The sequence below is a fragment of the Suncus etruscus genome, chromosome 5 (assembly GCF_024139225.1).
Source record: "Suncus etruscus isolate mSunEtr1 chromosome 5, mSunEtr1.pri.cur, whole genome shotgun sequence".
In the NCBI taxonomy this organism is placed as follows: domain Eukaryota; kingdom Metazoa; phylum Chordata; class Mammalia; order Eulipotyphla; family Soricidae; genus Suncus; species Suncus etruscus.
In genome coordinates this window covers 88,053,222-88,076,295 of record NC_064852.1, presented here as the reverse complement: position 1 = coordinate 88,076,295, position 23,074 = coordinate 88,053,222, and the positions used below count along the sequence as shown (strand labels likewise).

The 23,074-nt window shown below is 39.4% G+C and overlaps 1 protein-coding gene and 1 pseudogene across 1 annotated transcript in view; one reads left to right on the top strand and one right to left on the bottom strand.

Moving 5' to 3' along the window:
* Positions 1–2,743, bottom strand: part of PDE11A (phosphodiesterase 11A) — a 431,148-nt gene extending 428,405 nt beyond the window's left edge. The window contains exon 1 of the mRNA XM_049773400.1: positions 1,586–2,743. Within this exon, the coding sequence (XP_049629357.1) occupies positions 1,586–2,473 (888 nt within the window). The 5' untranslated portion in view covers positions 2,474–2,743. The remainder of the gene's footprint in view (positions 1–1,585) is intronic.
* LOC126010225 (uncharacterized) lies at positions 820–942 on the top strand (annotated as a pseudogene).
* Positions 2,744–23,074: the final 20,331 nt, after the last annotated feature.

Sequence of the window (23,074 nt, the reverse complement as noted above, 5' to 3'; positions counted from 1 at the left end):
CTGAAAAAATAAGAAAAAATAAAACAAGAAAGAGAAAAGACTTCATTTCAGATTGTGATAAGTATTATTAAACGTTTTTATCTCAAACACCAAAAAAGGGTGTAAAAATAATGGAGGGAGGATGTTGTGGCTATTCCCACTTAATGAATCTTTAGCCTATCATTTATTAAATACTTATATTCCTTCCCATAGCTCTTTAGAGAAATAGACACATGTTTATGGTGACTCAATGACTACTTGAACTAAATCTATCAGTCTTCAAGAAGTTATACTAAATAATGCACATAATCAGTAACAAAAAGTTGTTAGGCAGAAAAAAGTGTTATGCTGATAAACATATCATAAAAATAAAAAAAAACTTGATTGTGGTACAATCTCCTCAATTTTCTGTGTAAAATTATCAACTCTCAGATGAAATAAAAAAACTTTTTGGTGATCTTCTCACCACTTGTACTATTGTGACGAACAGCAAACCAAACTGGTGAAACCTCCAGTTTTTTAGACACCTAGAAGAGTTCTTTAAATAACTACTAAAGATTCATAACTATGAAACAAAACTTTCCATTTTTATGAACCCTGAAGAAGTCTCTTAAGAATGGGAAAGTAACATTCAATTTCAGCTCTTCTGGTGAATATATATTGAAAAAATGAAAAGGGATTAGAACAGATTCAGCATGTAATATCAGTTCAAATCACTAATTGTGCTAATTAAAAGCTTGAAAATACTAGCTGACAGTATATTGGGGTTCCATTTTCAGTTTGAAACTAACTCTTACCTTGTGGTTTGCTTTGGGTTACTAGAAAATTATCACTTGAGTAAAAGTCCACTAGCTCAGTTTTATTAAAAGTTAATTCAGAAAGAGGAGGTACAGTAAATGCACCCCACATACACCTCAACCCAGGCCCTTTGCCTGGTCTGTATTGTGAATTGGGGGGGGGGAGTTAATTCAAACAATGGCATGTTGTGGTCTAAAGTAAATAATTCCTTTAACAGCTCACAACAATCATAAAAAGTAAATAAACTCAGTTAAAGTTGTTTTAAAGGGACCTATGGGTCAAAGACTTTTCCTTCCCCTAAAGAATTTCTTCTTCCCTGCTCTGTCATTTACATAGCTCTCAGCTAGAACGGGAGAGAGAAGTTAGGCCATCTTTCCCTTTCTCACTTAAATATTAATGAAATATTAATTCCTCTCCCCCCAAAATATCAGAGACCCACTGCCATTTTCACCAACTAACTATGGAATTCTGGAGTAGACACCCTCAACACCTTATCCATATGCTGATATTCTCAGGCACCAATGTATTTTGATAAAGAAACACATTAGCATTATTCTTGGGTGCAACTGGTAACCCCTGTGCTACATAAACTTTCCACCAGGCCCTGCATGTAAAGTATAGACCAGTATGTCAACACTAGGGTGGTAGAAAAAACATTCGAACTCGCCTAAATTCAGAGGGAATTTCCATAGCAAGATCTATTGCAAAGAGTCTAAATTAATGCTGTTGTGGGTGCCACAGTGTATCAGCAGCGTTGGCTCTCAAAGTCAAAGAGGGGGTTTTGAAGGGGGACAGTGCAAAGTCCTACCTGGTAGGCATCAGGAATGTTGACCGTCTCTCCGTGCTCCCCAACATAGCCAATGATGCCTTTGCCCCAGGGGACCTGCACCTCGTTTGAGTTCTCTGTGCTACTGCAGGGCAGCAAGGGGGTTCCCGCGTGCACGTCGAAGAACTTGGAAACCAAGCTCTTCTTGCCAGCAGCTGCCCCCTCCACCAGGAAGAGAGAGCAGCGGTCAGCATCTACCATGAGGCAGACAAAGATGAGGATCTTGTAGCTCAGGCTGGTCAGGTCAAGGTCATTGGAGATATCCTTGACCAGCTCCAGGAAGAACTGACGCTCGTTGTGCTTTTTCAGGTGGCACTTGTAGTCCATGGCCGTCGGGGGGTACTGAGGCAGGTTGACCCTCGATTCCAGCAGGGCACTGAGAATGTGGGCTGTTGTGGGGGGCAAGGAGCTGGCTTTCCGGAGCAGCGCCCTCCGACGGACACTGCTCAGGGGCTCCTGCGCCCGCGAGGTCACCTGCTCGTCGTAGGTCCTGTTGGCGTGGATGGCCTTGGAGCGAGCAAAACTCTTCCTGAGCTCTTTCTGAGAAGCCCTCCGCTGCATGTTCTCAGTGTCCCGGCTGCCCCCGGCCCAGTTGGGACTCGTGGGGACCCCCGCAACGCAGTCCCGGCCACCGAGCGCGGGCTGGCTATTGGCAGAGCCAGGGGGTCCACTGACAGCGCCCTGGGCCAAGCTGCTGGTGGCAGCCAATGCGGGCCTGGGGTTTCTAGCGCCCTGATCCGGACTGTGCCTCTGCAGCCACTTCTCCACCATCTCCTGCTTCCCCTTCCGCAGCAAGTAATCTTCCAGCAAATCGGGGTGCCTATCCAGGAAAGTTTCCACCTCCCCGAAGTCCAAGCGGGAGGTAGCCATGGTCCCAGAAACCGTTATCTTGCCTGATTGACACTTGGAAAGCTCTCTGGGCTGCCCCACAAATCTTCTACCTGCTCCCGCACATGCTTCTGCCCGCCCGGGTTCCCAACTCGGTGCTGCTAGAGCAAGGGGCACTTCTCGCTAGCAGGTGTCCCAGGATTCGGGCTCAGATAGTGGCCGGCACAAGTCTCCCCACCCTGTCCTGCTACTTCTGCTCCCGGACAGGTGGCCCCCTCCAGCCGAGAGGACGCGACTCCTGCTCCGGAAAAGCGGTGAGTGGGGCTCCGGCTCCGGCTCTGCAGCCACCGCTGTTGCTGTCAGCGACGCCTGGACCACGGAGAAGGGAGGCAGGGCAGGACACGCCCCTGCGGGAGGACAGGCCCGAGGGGGCGGGAGGAGGGACCAGCCCCTGTACCCCGCCCAGGATGCCGGGCTCTTCCAGCAAATCTTCCAGACTGCCCAGAATCTGGAAATCAGCCTGACTCCAAATTGGATTCAAGAAGCGCACCTACTTCCTTTCCCTCCTTACTTCCTTCTTTCCTAAGGTTCCCCCCCCCCCAACCCGCCCTTATTTGGCATTTCAAGGAAGCCCAGTGGGAAGTCAAGTGCCAAGTGCGATATTTTCCAGGGATCCGGAGCGGAGTTTTGCAAAGCAAGATACTCAGAGACAGGCGGGGTGATTCTTCTGGGATGTGGCAAGCTCCCCCGGATTCCTGGGACTGCCAGCTCCCATTCTTTATTTCATGTGTGCAATCTGTAAACAGTGATATGGAGCCTGTTAACTTGTCCCAAATTGGCACGAGTTTCTCGCACCTGAGCAATTCAGGGATTTGAACTATATGCATAAAAAGGGGAAGATGGGGAATAACAGTGGCTTGCCTTAGACCCTACCCAACAGGGACAAGGTACTGCAAAGTGGACTTGAGGGCTTTCCTCCTAGACGGTCCTGATGAAGGACTGATTTCTATATAAGAGCAAGTAGTCATTCTCCTCCTTCTTTCTCCATTTGGCCTGACCAACTGGAGCTACCTACCTTCTCTCTCAATATCCCAGGTAAAGATTTCTCCTCTACGGAAGACTTTTCTTTCTCCTTCCTAATGATGCTCTAAATCTGGATAGTCTCTGAGTTAAGCTTAAAATAACATCAGGCTTCCCTTGGGCCTTTTTCAAACCAAGTAGTTAAGTTCAGGTGATTTGCTCAGACAGAGAAACAGGCTGATAACACTTCCTTGAAGCCCAAGGGTATCTTCTTTTGTGTGCAACAAAAGCTGAGAGAGAAGCATCCAGTTCCCTGGCACAGTTGTCACCTCAAGCAAAATAAATCAAAGAGAGAAGGTCAAATTTTAGAAAAGCTCTTGCCAAATGCCAGTGAGGAGCAAGTAGAAAAGAGCTTCAGAAAGAGTCTGTACTGGCTTTGATAGGTCTCCCCACTAGGCAGACAGACACATAATCTTAAAGAACAAGGCCTGGAAGATGGCCTCTGAGCTAAGTAGCCAAGATGTATTGAGCACAGGTATATGAAAAAATATTCTGTATCACTGTCAGGAAATAGAAATCAAAACAGCAATGGGATATCATATCACACCAGTGAGAGTGGCACACATAACAACAAACAGAAACCACCAGTGTTAGTGCAGATGTGAGGGAGAAGAGGCCCTCATTGACAGCTAGTTGAAATGTTGACTGGTTCAATTTTGAAAAACAATGTAGACATTCTCAAAAAAATCGAGCTTCCACACAACCCCGTTATCCCACTATTGAGAATCTACACCAAAAGCCCCAAAACTTAATTTAGAGAAACTACATCTCGAATCCTATGCTTATTTCAGCAATATTCACAATATCTAAAATATACAAACAACCCACATGTCCAACAACAACAACAGAATACTGGATAAAGAAACTATGGTGTGTGATGTGGGTGTGCATCTGGATGTGGGTATTTATCATGTGAAATACTACTTTAAAAAGATTAAACAATGCAGTTTGCTGCTACTTGGAGAGTACCATGCTGAGTGGAGTAGGTCAGAAGGAGGACAGACACGAAGAAATCTATCTCATTTGGTAGATAGACATATAGTAGGGGAATAGTAAATGACCAAAGACAACAGAAACTAAAAACTGTTCTGTAGGAAGTTTGATGGGGAAGGGACAATAGGAGAGTAAAGCAAACACTTTGGGGGAGGGGTCGTACTTAAATAATTTATGCAGAAAACCTTCATTGTATTGTCATCCATTATGCCTAAAGTTAAATTAAGGATTTAAAATTTGGAGGCCAGGGTGATAGCAAACTGGGTAAGGTACAAGGCAGACCCAGGTTGAATCTAAGACATCCAGTACGTTTCCTCCAAGGCTACCAGGAGTAATTCCTGAGGGCAAAGTAACCCCTGAATACTGCCAGGTGTGACCTCCAGAACAAAAGCAAACTAAAAAAATTAAAATTTTGAGTATTTGTTATGTGTTGATCATTTTAAATTAACAGTAACTTAGTCCACAGAGAAATTATGAAGGAGAGACACTTATGATTACTTTTTGTTTGTTTTTTTGTTTTTGGTGCTCAGGGGTTACTCCTCGCTCTGTGCTCAGAAATCATTCCTGGCAGGCTTGGGGGACCATATGGGATGCCGAGGATTGAACTCGGATTGGTCCCAGGTTGGACATGTGCAAGGCAAATGCTCTACCAGCTGTGTTATTGCTCTGATCCTCTGATTCCATTTTAAAATGGAAAAACTGGAAAAGAGGGATAGCACAGCAATAGGATGTTTTGTTGCATGCAGCAGACCTAGGTTCAATCTCTAGCATCCCGTATGGTACTCCGATCCCACCAGGAGTAATTTGTGAGTGCAGAGCCAGAAGTAACCACTGATCATCACGAAGTGTGGCCTCAAAACAAACAAATAAATATAAAATGGGAAAACTCTGGGGCCAGAGAGATAGCATGGAGGTAAGGCATTTGCCTTTCATCCAGAAGGTTGGCGGTTCAAATACCGGCATCCCATCTGGTCCCCTGAGCCTACCAGGAGTGATTTCTGAGCACAGAGCCAGGAGAAACCCCTGAGCACTGCCGGGTGTGACCCAAAAACCAAAAATAAAAATAATAAAAATAAAAATAAATAAATAAATAAATGGGAAAACTCTGAGCAGTTGTTGAATGAATTATCCAAGGCACATATTTGTTGTCCAAGCTGGAGTGTCATGAATTTCTTTTGGCGCCAGAGTGAGGCACAAATTGAAGAAGAAGAAAGGCATTTATTTAAATGATGCAAACTTCCCAGCATAGTCAACATGTTTTGGGCATGACCTTGGCGCTGTGACTGCAGCATAGTCCCAACAAAATAAAATCAAAGACTGCCTTCATAGAGGCATGGCTATAATGGGAACACAGCCAATAACCTAATGAAAAAAAATTAAACATAAGAGTGCCTGTGATAGATAAGTGCTATAAAGAAAAATAAAACTTAATCAAGAGTTAGATAAATAAGTGTAATGTTCAAAAGACCTTTCTGAAGTGGAGCCACCTGAGCAGAGATCTATTGAAAACAGGAGAAAAAGCTAGTTGCAACCTGAGGAAAGTGTAGACCAGAGGGAAGTGAGTGCTGAGATCAATCATAAGTTATAAAATGTTTGTAGTATTTATGAAACAACAGGAAGAGCAGTCAAGAACTGTCAACCAAGCATAGAATATTGGAGTTTGGAGCTGCTGGTCGCTAAGAGGTGAATGGTCAAGAATTAAAGAAAAATGCTTAGCACAGTGCCCAGAATGTGAGAAGTGTTCAATAATTGCTACCTTTTACATTGCTTTTATAGTATCATTATTATTCTCCTAAAATAATAGTATGTGAAAACCTCAATGGGTGTGACCATAGCTTTAGTAACTTGGGTGATCCCTCAGTAATAGCATGATCCTCGCTCAGATCACAATGACAAGACTAATGCTGCCTGACAAGAGCTCGGAAAGCTTCTGTTAGCATCTCTTTCCAGTTCCATATTCAGTGTCATCATGTAGCTTGCAGTAGCCATCATGAAAATATTTGCACTATGGAAGACATCAGATGCTTATAAATCAGGAGCCTTTTGCCCAAATCACTTAGTTCTCAAACAGTGTTAGTATTTAGTTAAGCCACCAGTAAGTGGATAAAATGTTATATTTCATGCAATGGAATATTATTTTCCTATAATAAAAAGAAAGAATCAAAACTCATGTAATAATATCTGCTCCTCTTGCACTAGTGATGTGTGGTCTTCTTTTTTTTTGTTTGTTTGTTTTTTGTTTGTTTGTTTTGGGGCCACACCCGTTTGACGCTCAGGGGTTACTCCTGGCTATGTGCTCAGAAATCGCCCCTGGCTTGGGGGGACCATATGGGACGCCGGGGGATCGAACCTCGGTCCTTCCTTGGCTAGTGCTTGCAAGGCAGACACCTTACCTCCAGCGCCACCTACCCGGCCCCGGGTGGTCTTCTTTACATGACTGAAACCCAAACACAATCATGTATATAATCAAGGTGTTTAAATAAAATATATATAAAAGATAAAGGTAATTTCTATATCAAAATAAATCAATTATTCAAAATTATTTGAGATTTTTGCTACTCGTGGAAAATGTGTTATTCTTTTTTGTAATATTTCCGATTTTAGTACTTAATTATAACTTTCTTACTTCAGTAATTTATTTCTTTCTGCTACTATTTTGTTTTCACTAAAGATTAAAACAAAATTGTTTTGAAAAAAATATCTGCTCCAACTTGGAAAATATGATGCAAGTGAAGAAAGCCATTCACAAGGTGAAAAAAAAAAACACTATGTAATTTCATTTATATAAAATGTCCAGAAGAAGCAAGCTCAGATAGGCAGAAAGTAGATTAGTTGTTGCTAGGAGACAATGGGGGATGGGAAGAGAATAAATGGAGAGAAAGGGAGATGACTACGGATGGATTCAGATGTGTTATTTTGTTTCTGATAATGAAAATGTTCTAAAATTGATTGTAGTGATAATTTTACATAATTTTAGAGTATCTCAATAAAATAAGTAGTTGCATTAGTTATGATAACTAATAGCATTATAACCACAGAATTTTAAAAAAATTAATAATTAAATTATTGTATATATGTATATATGCAAATGGGTGTTATTTACTTATGAAAAAAGATAAAATATCACTGCAACCTGAATGATAATGAAAGATATCATTTATTGTAAATGAAGAAAAATAAAGGAAACATTTGCCAGCCCACAACCAATCAGAATTCAGCAGTGTGGTGCATAGAGGCAAGAAAAGCACTGAGCAATCCTCAAGGATGGGCATGATAGATTGCATTGCCTGGAACTGATGATTTGATTAATAAACTACTTTAATTCCATCTTCCTTACATTTATAATATAAGCAGTTATTGAGCCTTTAATGTGTTTCTAGTCCTGAAACAAACCTGAAAGCAGAACCAAGACAAACCTTTGATTTTTGAATAAGGATTTTCATTGTCTACAGCACTGATAAAAATGGTAGTAGTAGCCATATCTATCTCCTTTAATATACCTTTATCTCATTTGACCTAGAGAAGAATACTCAGAACAGTGGGAAATTGTGCAATTCTAGTTTAGTTTCTAATTGTCTGTAGTTTATGAGGTTCTAGAAGGAGTCAATGGTTAAGGAAGCAAGTCCAGATCACAGACAGCATGCTTAAATCAGTCCAGAAGGCTGTGCTAGAGCATCGCACAAGATGTGTATAGATCTAGCCCTGATTGCTATCTCCTCCTTATTCTTATGGAGTGGTATGTATATGAGTTATAGTCCCAACATGAAACAATACACTCAGGGTAATTGCAAGGCAATTTACTAAGGGACAAATTCCAAAGAATGGAGACAGTGAAGAAGCACTATGGAAGCAGATTCACTCTCTTCTCTCCCTCCTACCATGAGCAGAGACCACTAGAAACTTGATAGTACTGAAGCACATTGGTAGGATTCAGGCATGTCATCCTCTGGCCAAAGAATAAGGGAGACAAAGAAGTGCCTGTATAAGCTACAGTAGAGCAAATAAAAATATGTGGCCCAATATGAACTTAGTTACAGGTTCACTTAGAAAATAATAGACCCTTTATTTAGCCCTGAAGAATTTTCTGATTCTCTCCTCTTTTTTTTTTTCCTCAGTATTTGTAGTCATCAGAAAAATCTTACGGGCACTACCCTGAAGCACAGCTAACTTTCTGCTCAACAACCACCTTTCGTCTCCCTTCTATGTGCCCTGAGTTCTAATCATCTGATAAATTATAAACACTGATCAAGTTGTCTCTTTTTAGGGAAGATAAAAGAACTTTTCTATTTATGATTTTCAAGAACAAAGACTTTCATTTTATCTATGTGAAATTTCCTTTTTGTTTTCTATAAGTGAAATATCCATAACTATTATTGCTATTGTCCATTAACGTTTATTGATTATTCATCATTTGCACAGTATGGAGTTCCCGTTAATATAACTCCCTTATACTAAAGTAGTTACCCATTAAATTTTAGTCTAAGATAAAATTTGTACATATAGAGGGGCCAAAGTAAAAGTACAGTAGATTGGGCACTTGCCTTGCACATAGCTAATCCAGGTTTTTTTCTTTATCTTTATTCAAGCATTCTGATTACAAATATGATTATAGTTGGGTTTCAGTCACAAAAAGAACATCCCCCTTCACCAGTGCAACACTCCCACAACCAATGTCCCCAATCACTCCCCCCCACTCCAGCCTGCATACAAGATAGGCACTCCACTTCTCTCACTCATCAATACCATCACATAGATGTCAGTGTAGTCACTTCTCCAACTGCATCAACCACTCTCTGTAGTGAGCTTCATATTGTGAGCCAGTCCTTCCAGTCCTCATCTCTATTGTCTCTAGGCATTATTACAATAATATCTTTTATATTTCTTAAAACTCATAGATGAGTGAGACTACTTTGTTTCTCTCTTCCTCTGAATTATTTCACTCAACATAATATATTCCATGTACATCCATGTATAGGGAAATTTCATGAATTCATCTCTCATGATGGCTACATAATATTACATTGTGTATATGTACCACAGTTTCTTTAACCATTCATCTGTTGAAGGACACCTTGGTTGTGTCCAGAGTCTGACTATTGGAAATAGTGCTTCAATGAATATAGGTGTCAAAAAAAAAAAAAAAAAAAAAGAGGGGGCCGGGCGGTGGCGCAAGAGGTAAGGTGCCTGCCTTGCCTGCGCTAGCCTTGGACGGACCGCGGTTCGATCCCCCGGTGTCCCATATGGTCCCCCAAGCCAGGAGCGACTTCTGAGCGCATAGCCAGGAGTAACCCCTGAGCGTTACCGGGTGTGGCCCAAAAACCAAAAAAAAAAAAAAAAAAAAAAAAAAAAAAAAAAAAAAAAAAAAAGAATATAGGTGTGAGGAAGGCATTTTTGAATTGTATTTTTTGTGTTCCTAGGGAATACCCCTAAGAGAGGTATAGCTGAAACATATGGGAGCTCAATTTTCAGTTTATTGAGGAATCTCCATATTTTTCCCATAAAGTACTAGATGGCAGCAGTGCGTGAGAGTTCCTATTTCTCTACATCCCGGCCAGCACTATTTGTTCCTTTTTTTTTTTTTTTTTTTTTTGGTGATGTATGCCAGCCTCAGTGGCATGAGATGGTACCTCATTGTTTGGATTTCCATCTCCCTGTGATTAATCATGCGGAACATTTTTCATGTGCCTTTTGGCCATTTGTATTTCTTCTTTGAGGAAGTGTCTGTTCATTTCTTCTCCCAATTTTTGATGGGATTAGGTTTCTTTTCTTGTTAAGTTCTGTCAGTACCTTTTACATTTTCTATATTAGTCCCTTAGTGCGGGTGTCCTGCAAGCCCCCCGGAGGGGCCCCAGCCAGCGGAGAGTAGTTGAGAGGCTCACGAACAACCGCACCTTTATTTTGCAGAGCTCAGATCACACAGTCACACCTTGAAAAAATCTGAGAGAGGTTAGTAGAAACGACCCAAGACAGGAATTCCGTTCAAAGGCCCTTTAATGTGGTTCAGCACCTTCTTATATAGGGAACGTGAAGGGGGCAGGCAAAAGGCAATGTCAATCATGCTTAATTAGCAGTTTCCATGGAAACATCTTGTGACCTTGGGTAGGGGCTGCCTAGCCACATTCCTAAACTCTTAACAGATTTATGGTGGGGCTAGTTAACTTTGCAAAAACAATGTTGCACAAAAACAATAATGAATGCCTTGTTAGCTTGAGAATGTGGGTTAGGGGAGTATAACTTCATTTCTGGTACCAGGCCGTGTTCCTCTCCTCTGGGCTACAATGTTATTTATTACTTTTTGTGGCTGCATTTTTCCTGCTGGCTCAGAGGCCTTGTAGCAAACAGCATGTAGGACTGGAAAATGGCAGAGAGGCTTTTGCAAAAATCGCTACTGTCAAGTCACGGTAGCCAACACCTTAGCTGATGGGTATTAGGTGAATAGTTTCTTCCATTCAAAAGGTGGCTTTTGTATCCTAGGCACTATTTCCTTTGAAAAGCAGAAGCTTCTCAACTTAATATAATCCCATCTGTTTATCTCTGCTTCCACTTGTTTGGAGAATGCTATTTCCTCCTTAATCTTTAATCTCAATGTCATGGAGTATTTTACCTAAGTGTTGTTTTATATACCTTATTGTTTCGTCTGATATCCATTTGCATTTGACATTTGTGCACAGTGTTAGATGGAGGTCTGAGTTAGCTTTTTTGCAAGTAGCTGGCCAATTGTGCCAACACCTCTTGTTGAAGAGGCTATGCTCCATTTTGCATTTATTGCCCCTTTATCAAAAATAAGTTCATTGTATGTCTGGGAACATTCTCTGAATACACTGATTTGAGGGTCTAATACCATGCTGTTTTGATGACTATAGCTTTTTTTTTTTTTTTGATGACTATAGCTTTGTAATACAATTTAAAGTTGGGGAAAGTGACGCCTCCCATATTCCATTTCTCAAGAGTTACTCTAGCTATTTGTGGATGTTTACTATTCCAAATGAATTTCAGAAGTATTTAATCCACTTCTTTGAAGAATGTCACAGGTATCCTTAGAGGAATTGCATTAAATTTGTACAATGCTTTGAGAAGTAGTGCCATTTTAATGATGTTAATCCTACCAATCCATGAGCAGGGTATGTATCTTTATTTCCTTGTGTCCTTTTTAATTTCTTGAAGTAGGGTTTTATAGTTCTCTTTGCATAGGTTCTTAACCTCTTTAGTTAAGTTGACTACAAGATATTTGAGTTTGTGTGACACTAATGTGAATGGGATTTTGTTGTTGTTGTTTGTTTGTTTGTTTTTAAGAGACAGGGTCTTGCTATGTTGCCCAGGCTGGAGTGCAGTGGCTATTCACAGACATGATCCCACTACTGATCAGCATGGGAGCTTTGACTTGCTCCAACCTGGGCCGGTTCACCCCTCCTTAGGCAACCTGGTGGTCTGCGCTCCCAGGGAGTCACCATATTGTTGCCGAACTTTGTGCGGACACCCAATCGGCATAGCACACAGCAACCCAGAACTCCTGGACTCAAGTGATCCTCCGGCCTCGGCCTCCCAAGTAGCTGGGACTACAGACGCACACCACCACGCCTGGCAGGATTGTTTTTTAAGGTCATTTTTTTCTCCACCATTTTTGGTGTACAAGTAAGTCATTAATTTTTGCATGTGAATTTTGCAGCCTGCCACTTTGCTATATGAATCTATTGTTTCTAGAAGCTTTTAGGTAGAGTCTTTAGTGTTTTCTAAATATAGTATCATGTCATCTGCAAACTGTGAGAGCTTGACTTCTTCCTCTCTATCTGGATGCCCTTGATATCTTTATCTTGCCTAATTTCTTTTTTCTTTTTTCTTTTTTTTTTTTTTTTTGGTTTTTGGGCCACACCCGTTTAATGCTCAGGGGTTACTCCTGACTAAGTACTCAGAAATTGCCCCCGGCTTGGGGGGACCATATGGGACGCCAAGGAATCGAACCTCAGTCCTTCCTTGGCTAGTGCTTGCAAGGCAGACATCTTACCTCTAGCGCCACCTCACCGGCCCCTATCTTGCCTAATTTCTATGGCAAGAACTTCCAGCACTATATTGAATAGGAGTGGTGAGAGAGGGCTGCCTTGTCTTGTGCCAAATTTTAAAGGAAAGGCTTTTATCTCCATTGAGAATAATATTTGCCATTTTCTTGTGGTATGTGGCCTTGACTATACTGAGAAAAGTTCATTCCATTCCCATCTTGATGAGAGTTTTTATCAAGAATGTTGTTGGACCTTATCTAATACGTTCTCAGCATCTATTGATATGATCATGTGATTTTTATTTTTCTTGTTGTTGATGTTGTTTATTATGTTGATTGATATAAGTATGTTAAGCCATTCTTGCTTTCTTGGAATGAAACCTACTTGGTCATGGTGAGTGACCTTGTTAAGACACTGGATCCTATTTGGTAGAATTTTGTTGAGGATCTGTGCATCTGTGTTCATTATAGATATCGGTTTTATTTTTTTAGCAGCATCTCTGTCTGGTTTTGGTATCAAGGTGATGTTAGCTTCATAAAAACTATTTGGTAGTGATTCTCCAATTTCATGAAAGAGCCTGAAAATGATTGGTTGTAGTTCCTCTTAAAAGGTTTAAAAGAATTCATTACTGAATCCATCAGGGCCTGGGCTTTGATGTTAGGAGGACTTTTGTTTACCATTTTAATTTCCTCAGTAGTAATGGGTCTGTTTATACACACTAGATTATCCTGGTTAAATCATGGAAGATTATAAATTTTCAAGATGTATATATTTCTTCCATGTTCTCATGTTTCATGGCATAGAGTTTCTCAAAGTAGTCTCGATTGCTTTTTTTTATTTTTATTTTGATCATATTGGCTTACATATCTTTCACAGTAGTATTTTAGGTACATATTAACATTGAATCAGGGGAATACCCATCACAAAATTTGTCCTCCCCCATCCCTGTTCCCTTCCTGCACCCGTATCTCCCACCATCACCCCCAGGAATACTAGAGTAGGTGGTCCCCTCTTTGTCTAGCTTACTATTAGTGATCATATATCTGTTGGTCCTGGTACGCTCCCTTGTTTCCCCCTCTATTTGAGAGGTGGAGCTTGATAATTTGAGTTATGTGGTTTTGTTTGAAGGAAAGAAAAGCAATAGAATGGGGTAATAATAAGAATAAAAATAAAAATAAAAATAAATTATTTTCTTTGTGTCTCTTCTAGCTGGTACTCTTTGGGCATGCAAAATTGGTTGCATGCAGTATTTAGCTCTGGTAATTTCTCTGCAATGATGCCCTTGACTGTGGATTCTTCCTGAAGATTTTCTTCCTGGTTCTCTGGCACTCCAATGATTCTTATGTTCTTTCTGTCAAGTTTCTCAAAGATTTCTATTTTCATCTGTTTGCATTCAATGAGGCTTTTTTCCATTGTCTGACCGTTTGCTCTAAGGATCTTTTCCAATCTCTTCTGTTGATGGAGTTGTTATGTATCTCATCTTCAAGTTCACTGATTCAGTTCAGTTGCTTTTACTCTGTTGAAGAGGCTTTTCATTAAGTTTAATTTCATCTACTGAGCTTTTCAGACCTATTATTTCAGATTATAGTTTTCTGATTTCTATGTTTGTGGTCTCTTCAGCTCTATCTATGCTGTCTTTGATTTCTATGAGGATCCTCCATACTACTTCTTTAAATTCCTTATCTGAGAGGCTAATTAGGTAATTGGCACTCTCTGGGTCATCTGAGCTGCCATCTTCATTCTCTATGCATGGAGTTGCCTGCATTGTTTCACTATTGTCTCATTTGTAGTGTGGTGGAGTTCATTGGCTAGAACATGTGCACAGCAACAAAGCAAAGTTGGGGGACAGCCTACCTTGCTGGAGAGCCTTGTGGGATTAAGTTTGCTGGGCTCTTCCTCTGCAGCCTCAAGCAGAAAATCATAAGGCCAAGTATGGAGAATTGCAAAGACCCTTTATAAAACCAGGGCAGGAATCTGGCCCCATCCTGTGGATGGGGACAGCCTACCTTGCTGAAGAGCCTTAATGGGATTAAGATTGCTGGGGTCTTTCTCTACAGCCTCAAGCAGGAAATCAGGAAGCCCTATGCCAGGTTTGATTCCCAAACACCCCGTATAGTCACTTAAGCCCCTCTAGGAGTGATCCCTGAGCTCAGAGCCAAGAGTAAACACTGAGCACCACGAGGTGTGGTTCTAAAGCAAATAAAAAAAAATTATACATGTAGAATTTGAGATCTAGATAAGACACAAATTCTTTCCCAAATAACCTGCCAAGTACAACTTCTCATCTGCTCTGGTTCCTTCCCTTCCTTACTAACATCCTGCAATGCAACTTCCTGAAACCCACAGGTTGTCTCCTAAGCTTATTTGTTAGTCACTCCATCTCCTAAATAAAAATTTTATTGTATGACCAATAGGAATCATCAGATAGATAAAAAATATTTTTTCAAAATGAAATATTCACTTCAAAGATATTTAAATTATCGTATTACTCTTTTAGGAAAAAAAGAGCTGCAGAGTTAAATAAAATGATTATTTCAATTCCATAAACATTATAAGTCTCTGAACTATAAGTTCCACAAAGATATTGCCCTTAATAGGAATTGTCAAGATACAAAGAAATCATGCTGTACCCTTCTGAGTTCTTCAACAACTGGAAGAAATATTAAACAGAAATAGACAAATTGACAAGAAAGAAAGGAAAAATTTCTTAATAAAATATATGCCTCTTGTGCTGGAGCAATAGCACAGTGGGGAAGGTGTTTGCTTTGCACACAGCTGACCCAGGTTTGATCCCCAGTATCCCATATGGTTCTTCAAGCCTGCCAGGAATGATTTCTGAGTCCAGAGCCAGAAGTAATCCTCTAAGTGCTCCTGGCTATTTCCCAAAAAAGAAAAAAATATGTTTGCCTCCTATACACATAAAAGTGTCCTGCTCTCAGCCTCTCCCAAATAAAGTAACTCAGTATGAGGTTTTAGAAGCATCTTTAAATAGCTTATGAAGTAGAGGACACTGCAGAAGAGAAAGGGATGGTTGATTAGGCAAAGAAGGCATAATAAATTAAATTTGAGTTCTGCTTTCTCCATTGAATAAATCTTCCCTAGAAAACATCCTTAAGGAAGATTTTATCTCAGATGTGATCTTTGCCCAGCCTTTAACACAGTTCTAGGATTTAATTTAAATATGTCTTTTGCCAAAGACATATTTGGGCTTGGGATATTTTTGCTGATCTACAGAATTCTTTATCAGAAATGGTAAATTATATGCCATATAAAATACCTAAGAGGTATATTAGCCAGGGTTCTCCAGGGAAGTAGAAATTCATATATCTTATATGGAAAATATATGAATATTCATTTAATAATGTTATCATTAATGCAGGTATTTAATTGTGTTAGACAATATCTATATATTGTAGATAGAACAAAGGTAGCTAAATGAATGAATAGATAGATAATGAAGAATTGGCTAACATTATTACAGAGAATAAGAAGTCCTGTGATCTGCTAAATGCAAATTAGAAATCCAGGAAGGTTTGTGGTGTAATTTAGTCTGAGTCCAGAAGTAAGAACAAAGGGAGTAAATGATAAGAGGAGCAAATTTTAATCCAAGGACAAAGGATAAGATCTTCCAAGAAAGGGGTACAACCCTTCCTCCACTACTTTTTCTAATTTGAGCTCTTATTGGAATGACTAATGTTCAACCATACTGGAAAAGACAATCTACTTTACTGAATTTACCAATTTAAATATTAACCTCACCCAGAAACACCTTCACAGATGCATTCAGAAACTATTTAATATGGGCATCATGTAGCTCACTCAAATTGACATAAAATTAACCACTACAAGAATCATACTCAATCTTAAATTTTATAAGCAGGGGTCAAAGATGTAGACCCCAGAGTCAAGCAGTTGTTTTGCATGGTGAGGCCTTAAGTTTGAATTCAGGTACCTCCCTCTACCAAACATAAATTTTAGAGAAATTTTTCTATTCTATTGTGTAGTATCTCATTAAATGCCTATGTTTCAGGTAACTCATAAAATGTTACACCTATAAAAACATGTAGGAAAAGATTAGAAATCTAGAAAATAACTGTATTGGTTAAAATATGCCAGGTAGAAAGAATAGGATAAGTAAAACTATGTTCGGTATTTAGAGTTTATTTCTTTTACTGCAATAAAAGTAATTTACTCTCCACCTGGACAGAGGCATGTTACAAAATTAAATGGATTTAATTCCTGCTATCACTGACCAAAAGAACAGGTGATGATACTGTTTGTGATAAATGTGCAAATTCTGATGTCATTATTATAAAAATGGTTTTAAATATTGTCTTTTCTCTAGAGGATAGGGCAATAATCTATCAAGTGGGGTATTTGCCTTGCTTGCAGGTGACCCTGGTTTGATGTTCTACATTCCATATGGTCCCCTGAGTCCTCCAGGAGTAATTCTTAAGGGGAGAGCCAAGAGTAATCCTGAATAGGACTGGGTGTGTCCCCAAAATAAAAACAAATGACCTTTTCTCATTTATTTTATTTCAATAACCTTTTCTCCTCCCTCACTAAAATATTACATTTTTAGCTAACTCCCTCAAAATTACCTTTGAACAAAATATGACATTCATACTTCATCTCAAGGAACTTCAGTTCCCTTGGTTTTAGTTTTTCTGATGCTCTTATCACATTTACACTAAAATAATTATATTTTAATTTTAATTAATTATAAATTCAGATCTCTGAGCAAACTAGCTACATTTTATATGCTCAGTAGACATACATGACTAGTGGATACCATATTAAACTTATAAATTTTTCTACCACCTTAGACAAAGTATTGCTTGAAAAGTCATTGGTAACTCTTAGTTCCAGTTTTTATTCACCAATATCATCAATGAGCTACTGTTTGTCAAATCTAAAGGCCCATTTTTATCCTCCTACTAGGTTTATACACTATCCCTGAATACACTATCCCTGAAATACACTATCCCTGAAAATGTTTCAACAGCACCATTTCCTGATAATTACTTGAAAGTTTTGAATTATAGTCTCAAGAGAATAGAAATCACTGTTTTTCAAGTTTTTGAAAGTTTTTTTTCCATTTCCTTGGGCCTCCCTTAGTTGTTCTAATTACTCATTTCCGATATTTTCCTATAATTTCAACTACCATCTTATTTTCTACCCCCAATCATATATTATGTTCCAACTGCTTTAACTTTCTATCAATGGGTGCTGTATTACTTAAGTAAGCTGCCATCACAAAACAGCAGAGGCAATGCATCTTAAACAGTAAGAATTTTTTTCTTCACTGTTAGAGAGTGCAAATCTCCGAAAAATTCTTTCTCTGGCTTGTAGATGACCATCTTCTCCCCTTTTTCATAAAGCATAGATTAAACAACTCTGTGTTCCCTTATGCTAGGATGCTTCATGGGAAAGATCTCCCTGTTTTTAGGCCAAAGGTTTTTCCTTTCTATTTCCCCCATATTTTGCTGTGCCTATGGGGAAAAAAAACCTGCCACACACACACACACACACACACACACACACACACACACACACACACACACACACACACCTGTTTTTTAAAATTAGATTTTTAAATCTCTGATCTTTGAATTGGGGCTCCCGCCTTTTTCAAAGAACCTTGAGATTACTTTATTTTACCACATATTCCTACATTTTTTTTTTATAAAACTAAGAAGGATCAAAGAAAGGCTGGGGGCCAGAAACCGAGTGGTTTCAGATGCATTGGCAGGAAAATAAATAAGGACAGAACTAAATATCCAAGCCAAAGTCAACAATAATAGAATCAAGGGACCTAAACTTAACCAGTCTAAACTTAAAGGAGTCTATTTTACTGGCAGGCCAGGGGCCAAAATGTAGTGGTATAGGAATCACTGTGGGACTGTTGGTGGAGGGAGGTTGACACTGGTGGTGGCAAAGGCCTTGACTCATTGTATATCTCAAATTCAACTATAAAGGATTCTGATGATCATAATTATTTTAATAAATAAAATTAAAAAACTCTGTGTTCCTTTTTATAATGGCACTAATCCTATCAGATCAGGACCCCCTTTCTTAATCTAACTCTTGACATAATCATACTCTCATTACTTTTCAAAGGCCCTAATTCCAAGCAAAATCACAGTGGAGATGAGATTTTTCAGGGGTTCATTTAGTCCATAATAGATGTGAAACTATCTCAAAAATTAGGAGCCTGAGAAATTGTGATGGATTTAAGCACCTTCCTCATAAGCATATAGTCCCCAATTCCCTGGTATCTCCCAGCACTGCCGACCAAATGGTCGGTCTCTGAATACCACTGGGAGTGCCTCCTAATCACCCATGACTTCAAGTAATGGCTTCTGTGCACTTTTGGATATGCTCCCAATACACACACACACACACACACACACACAACTTAGTTGCTTGGACAATTTTTACTTATCATGACTATAGACTCACCAGTGGCACTTTTGCTCCAATTGGCCATGGTGGGAGTAACACACAGCTTCATTCACCTGGCATCTGGGCTGCGCCAGATTGTGAGAAGAGCTTTCTGTAGAGATCTGGGGTCTCAGTGCTGAGGCCTCTCAATTGTCCTCCAGAAGGTCTCTTTTCACATTAGTAGCTCATCCTCTGGGTCTTCCTCACTTGGCTTCTCTCTGTGGAAGGACTTACTGTGTGGCAGCTGATTCCAAGGAGTGTTTCTAGAGGATGAGCCAAAATGAGTGACTTTACCCAGACCACATCATACTCTCTTGGACAAAGCTAATTCTTTAGCTGGAAATGAAAACTCACAAATATGGTTCACTGGGAGCTGCGGATTTTATGAGCTCTCTTCTGAATTCTTGACCCACATTTCTAATAGCTAAAAACTACACTCCTAAGCATCTCAAAAGCCTCCTCTCATGGAAATCATTTCCAAGATTGTTTTCATTCATCCCTACCTTAAATCCATTCTATGTAGTTTACTTCAGAACATTCACATTGAATCAATCTTTTCTTCTCCAAATTCATTTGTTCAATTCAAGCGTTTATTACCTATAAATTCTCTACTATTCTCTGGTCTTTTCCATATAATAAGTAGAGGAATAGTTAAGCCTTGCTTAAAGACTTTTATTTATAGTAAATTTTACTTATGCTGTTGTCACAGACATGTATGGGGTTTAATGACAAATTAATGACAAAGATATGTCCTCCCAGACTTGTGAATGTGACATTCTTTGGAAAGTTCTTTGCAGATATAATTAAGAATGTTAAAATAACCAAAGATTGGATCGAGGGGGGAATCTAAGATGCCAAATGACACTTCTTGTAAGACTCAGAAGAAAAAACAGACAGATAGGGGAGCAGGAATGTGAAGACAGAAATAAAGTCTGGAGTGAAACACGTACTAATCAGTGTACACCAAGAATTGCTGGCAGACACCATAAGATGAGACAAGGAACAAATTCTTTCTCAGAGCCTCCCACAAAGAATCGACATTATTTGGAAGTTTTGACATCTAAAGCTGTCCAAGAAATTTCTGTTGTTTTAAAGATAAAAGAAATTTGATTTAAAATTTAAAATCAGGGTCTGAAGAGGTGGCGCTAGCGGTAAGGTGTCTGCCTTGCAAGCGCTAGCCAAGGAAGGACCACAGTTGATCCCCCGGCATCCCATATGGTCCCCCCAAGTCAGGGGCAATTTCTGAGCACTTAGCCAGGAGTAACACCTGAGCATCAAATGAGTGTGACCCCCCCCCAAAAAAAAATTTAAATCAAAAATTTAAATTTGCTTTTAAAAGGGCAAGGGCCTTGGAAGAGCAATATAAGTTGCTTCATCACTGCAAGTTGACTTACTATCTCTGTTCTCATCCTGGACATATAATCTCTGAGTTTGCAGATCCTTTCTCTGGGCTTCCTCTCAAATACCCTTCTTTCCTGCCATTCAAACTTCTTTTATCTGGTAAGACCTATTTAAAATGTCACAGCTTGTGAAATTTTATCTGCTTCCATAGTAAAAAGCTATATTCTGTCTTCCTATGCAATTGGTCTTCATACTTTTATATATATATATATATATATCAGATATCGGTTTAACTCCCTTAATATTTGACATTTATAAACCCAAGAGAATATGCTTACTTTGCCCTTTAAATGTTTTATGTTAAGGCAAGGCAAATATTATTTTTTATCTCTTTTTTTTTTATTAGAAATCGAAACCACTCTGACCAATAAGCCTACCTGCATTGTAAAAAAAAAAAAAAGGTAGTAATAATATAAAGAAAGTTTTATCTTTTTTCTTTTTTTTTTAATTTTTATTTTGATCGTAATGGCTTACATATCATTCACAGTAGTATTTTAGGTACATATTAACACTGAATCAGGGGAACACCCATCACCAAATTTGTCCTCCCCCCATCCCAGTTTCTTTTCTGCAATCCATATACCACACCATCACCCTCCCCCCCGGGCTGCTAGAGTAGGTGGTCCCCTCTTTGTCTAGCTTACTATTAGTGATTATATATCTGTTTGGTCCTGGTATCCTCCCTTGTTTATCCCTCTATTTGAGGGGAGGAGCTCTATAATTCGAGTTATGTGGTTTTGTTTGAAGGAAAGAAAAACAATAGATTGGGATAAAAAAATATAAGAAAAAAAAGAAGTCTAATACGCTGAAAATGGGTGGAGTCCTTCTAGATGCTTTCAACCTCATTTTGAGAGAGGATGTGAAAAAGTAATTGAAACACCACAACAATACAGAAAGAAATATCAAATTAAATATCCAGTGAGCACTACAGCAATAAAAACAAGCACCACACAATAGTCTCAGTTCTGAAATCAAATCATGCCGGAGTGCAAAAAGAAAGAGAAAGATAAGATAAAATAAAATAAAATAATATTGGAGACATCAACTTCAATATCTGCACCAGGGGTCTCAAACTCAATATACCTGCCGCAAGAGGCAAAGTTGGGGTGAGGCAGGGCCGCATAAGGGATTTCACAAAAAAAAAGTCCTCAAACATCATTATTAACAGTTTTAATTATTTCTTCTGAACATGAATAGAACATTGAGTGAAGATCATGAACAGTTCTTCTGAACATGGCATCTTTTGCCTATTCCTTGCTGCCAGAGACTTGACAGCGCTTCTTCTCACAAATCCGAACCACATTTGGCTTTAGAGAGGAAGCAGTTAAAACCCTCAGTATGGCTTCAAGATGATCATCATTAAGTCTAGACCTGTACTTTGACTTATTGAAGTTCAATGTGGAGAATAACTTTTCACACAAATATGTGCTCCCAAAAAGGCACATGGTGCGCTTGAACATTCGGAAAATCTCAGGGAAGCTGGGGGGCAATTCTCTCAAAAATTGTCCATGCATGTCTGCTTTTCCACTAATCTCCCTGAACTTGGCTTTGAGATTGGAGTTGCATTGCAGGTCAATAAGCTCCATTTGAAGCACAGGAGGGGCATCTTGCACATCAAAGGAAAAGGGGTCCACAAAAATTTGGAAAGTGGCTCTGTGCTTTTTGAAGTCTGAAAATCTGTGATCAAATTCCTTCTCTAGCTTAAAAATAGCATCAACATATTTCTCGCCACTGAATGGTATGCCTACATCCACAAGTTTCTTGCATGCTGGGAAATGGCAAAGGTTTGTATGAGAGAGCTGGGATTTCCTTAACACAAGTTTTGTGGAGAATGCTCTCACGTCATAGGCAGCACTGATAAGCTGCCCCGGGCCTTGTAACATCTTGTTTAGTACATTCAGCTTATGTGTGATGTCAACAAGAAAAGCTAAGTCCATGAGCTATTTGTGATTACTCAACTCAGAAACAACATTCCCATCCTTCTCCATGAAGGCTTTTACTTCTTCTCTCAACTCAAAAAATCTTTTCAGGACATTTCCCCTGCTGAGCCAATGTACCTCATTGAAATAGAGCACATCTTCTTATTCTGACTTAATTTCCTCTAAAAAAAAAAAAAAAGGCACAAAATCTCCTATGCTTTAAGCCCCTGGATCTGATTTGGTTGATGCATTTCACAATAACAGACATCACATTGTCACACGACAGGCATTTACTGCAAAGGGCCTGCTGATGGATAATGCAGTGAAGAGCAATGAGCTTCTCTACACCCTCTTCTTCAAGTTTTTTTGAACAAGTTCCACCAGTCAATTTTTCCTCCCTGTCATCGATGGCACTCCATCAGTTATTATTCCAACAAACCTCTTCCATGGCAAACCTGCATTCTCAATGGCATCACATAGATGCCGAATTATCTTATTAGTGGTGGTCTGACCATGCATTGTAATTATTGTGAGCAGCTCTTCTGTCAATTCAAAATTGCAATCAACACCACAGACATAAATTGTGAGCTGTGCAGTGTCTGTTATATCTGTGCCCTCATCAAGAGCAACTGAGTATGCATCAAAACATTTGGCTTTCTCACACAGTTGATAATAAATGTCACTTGACATGTCAGAAATACACTCTGCTACAGTGTTGGAAGAAAGGTTGATTTTGCTAAAGTGACCTTTTTTTCCCAGACAGATAATACTTGCAGCCTGTGACATGCATTTTTTAACAAACTCTTCTTCTG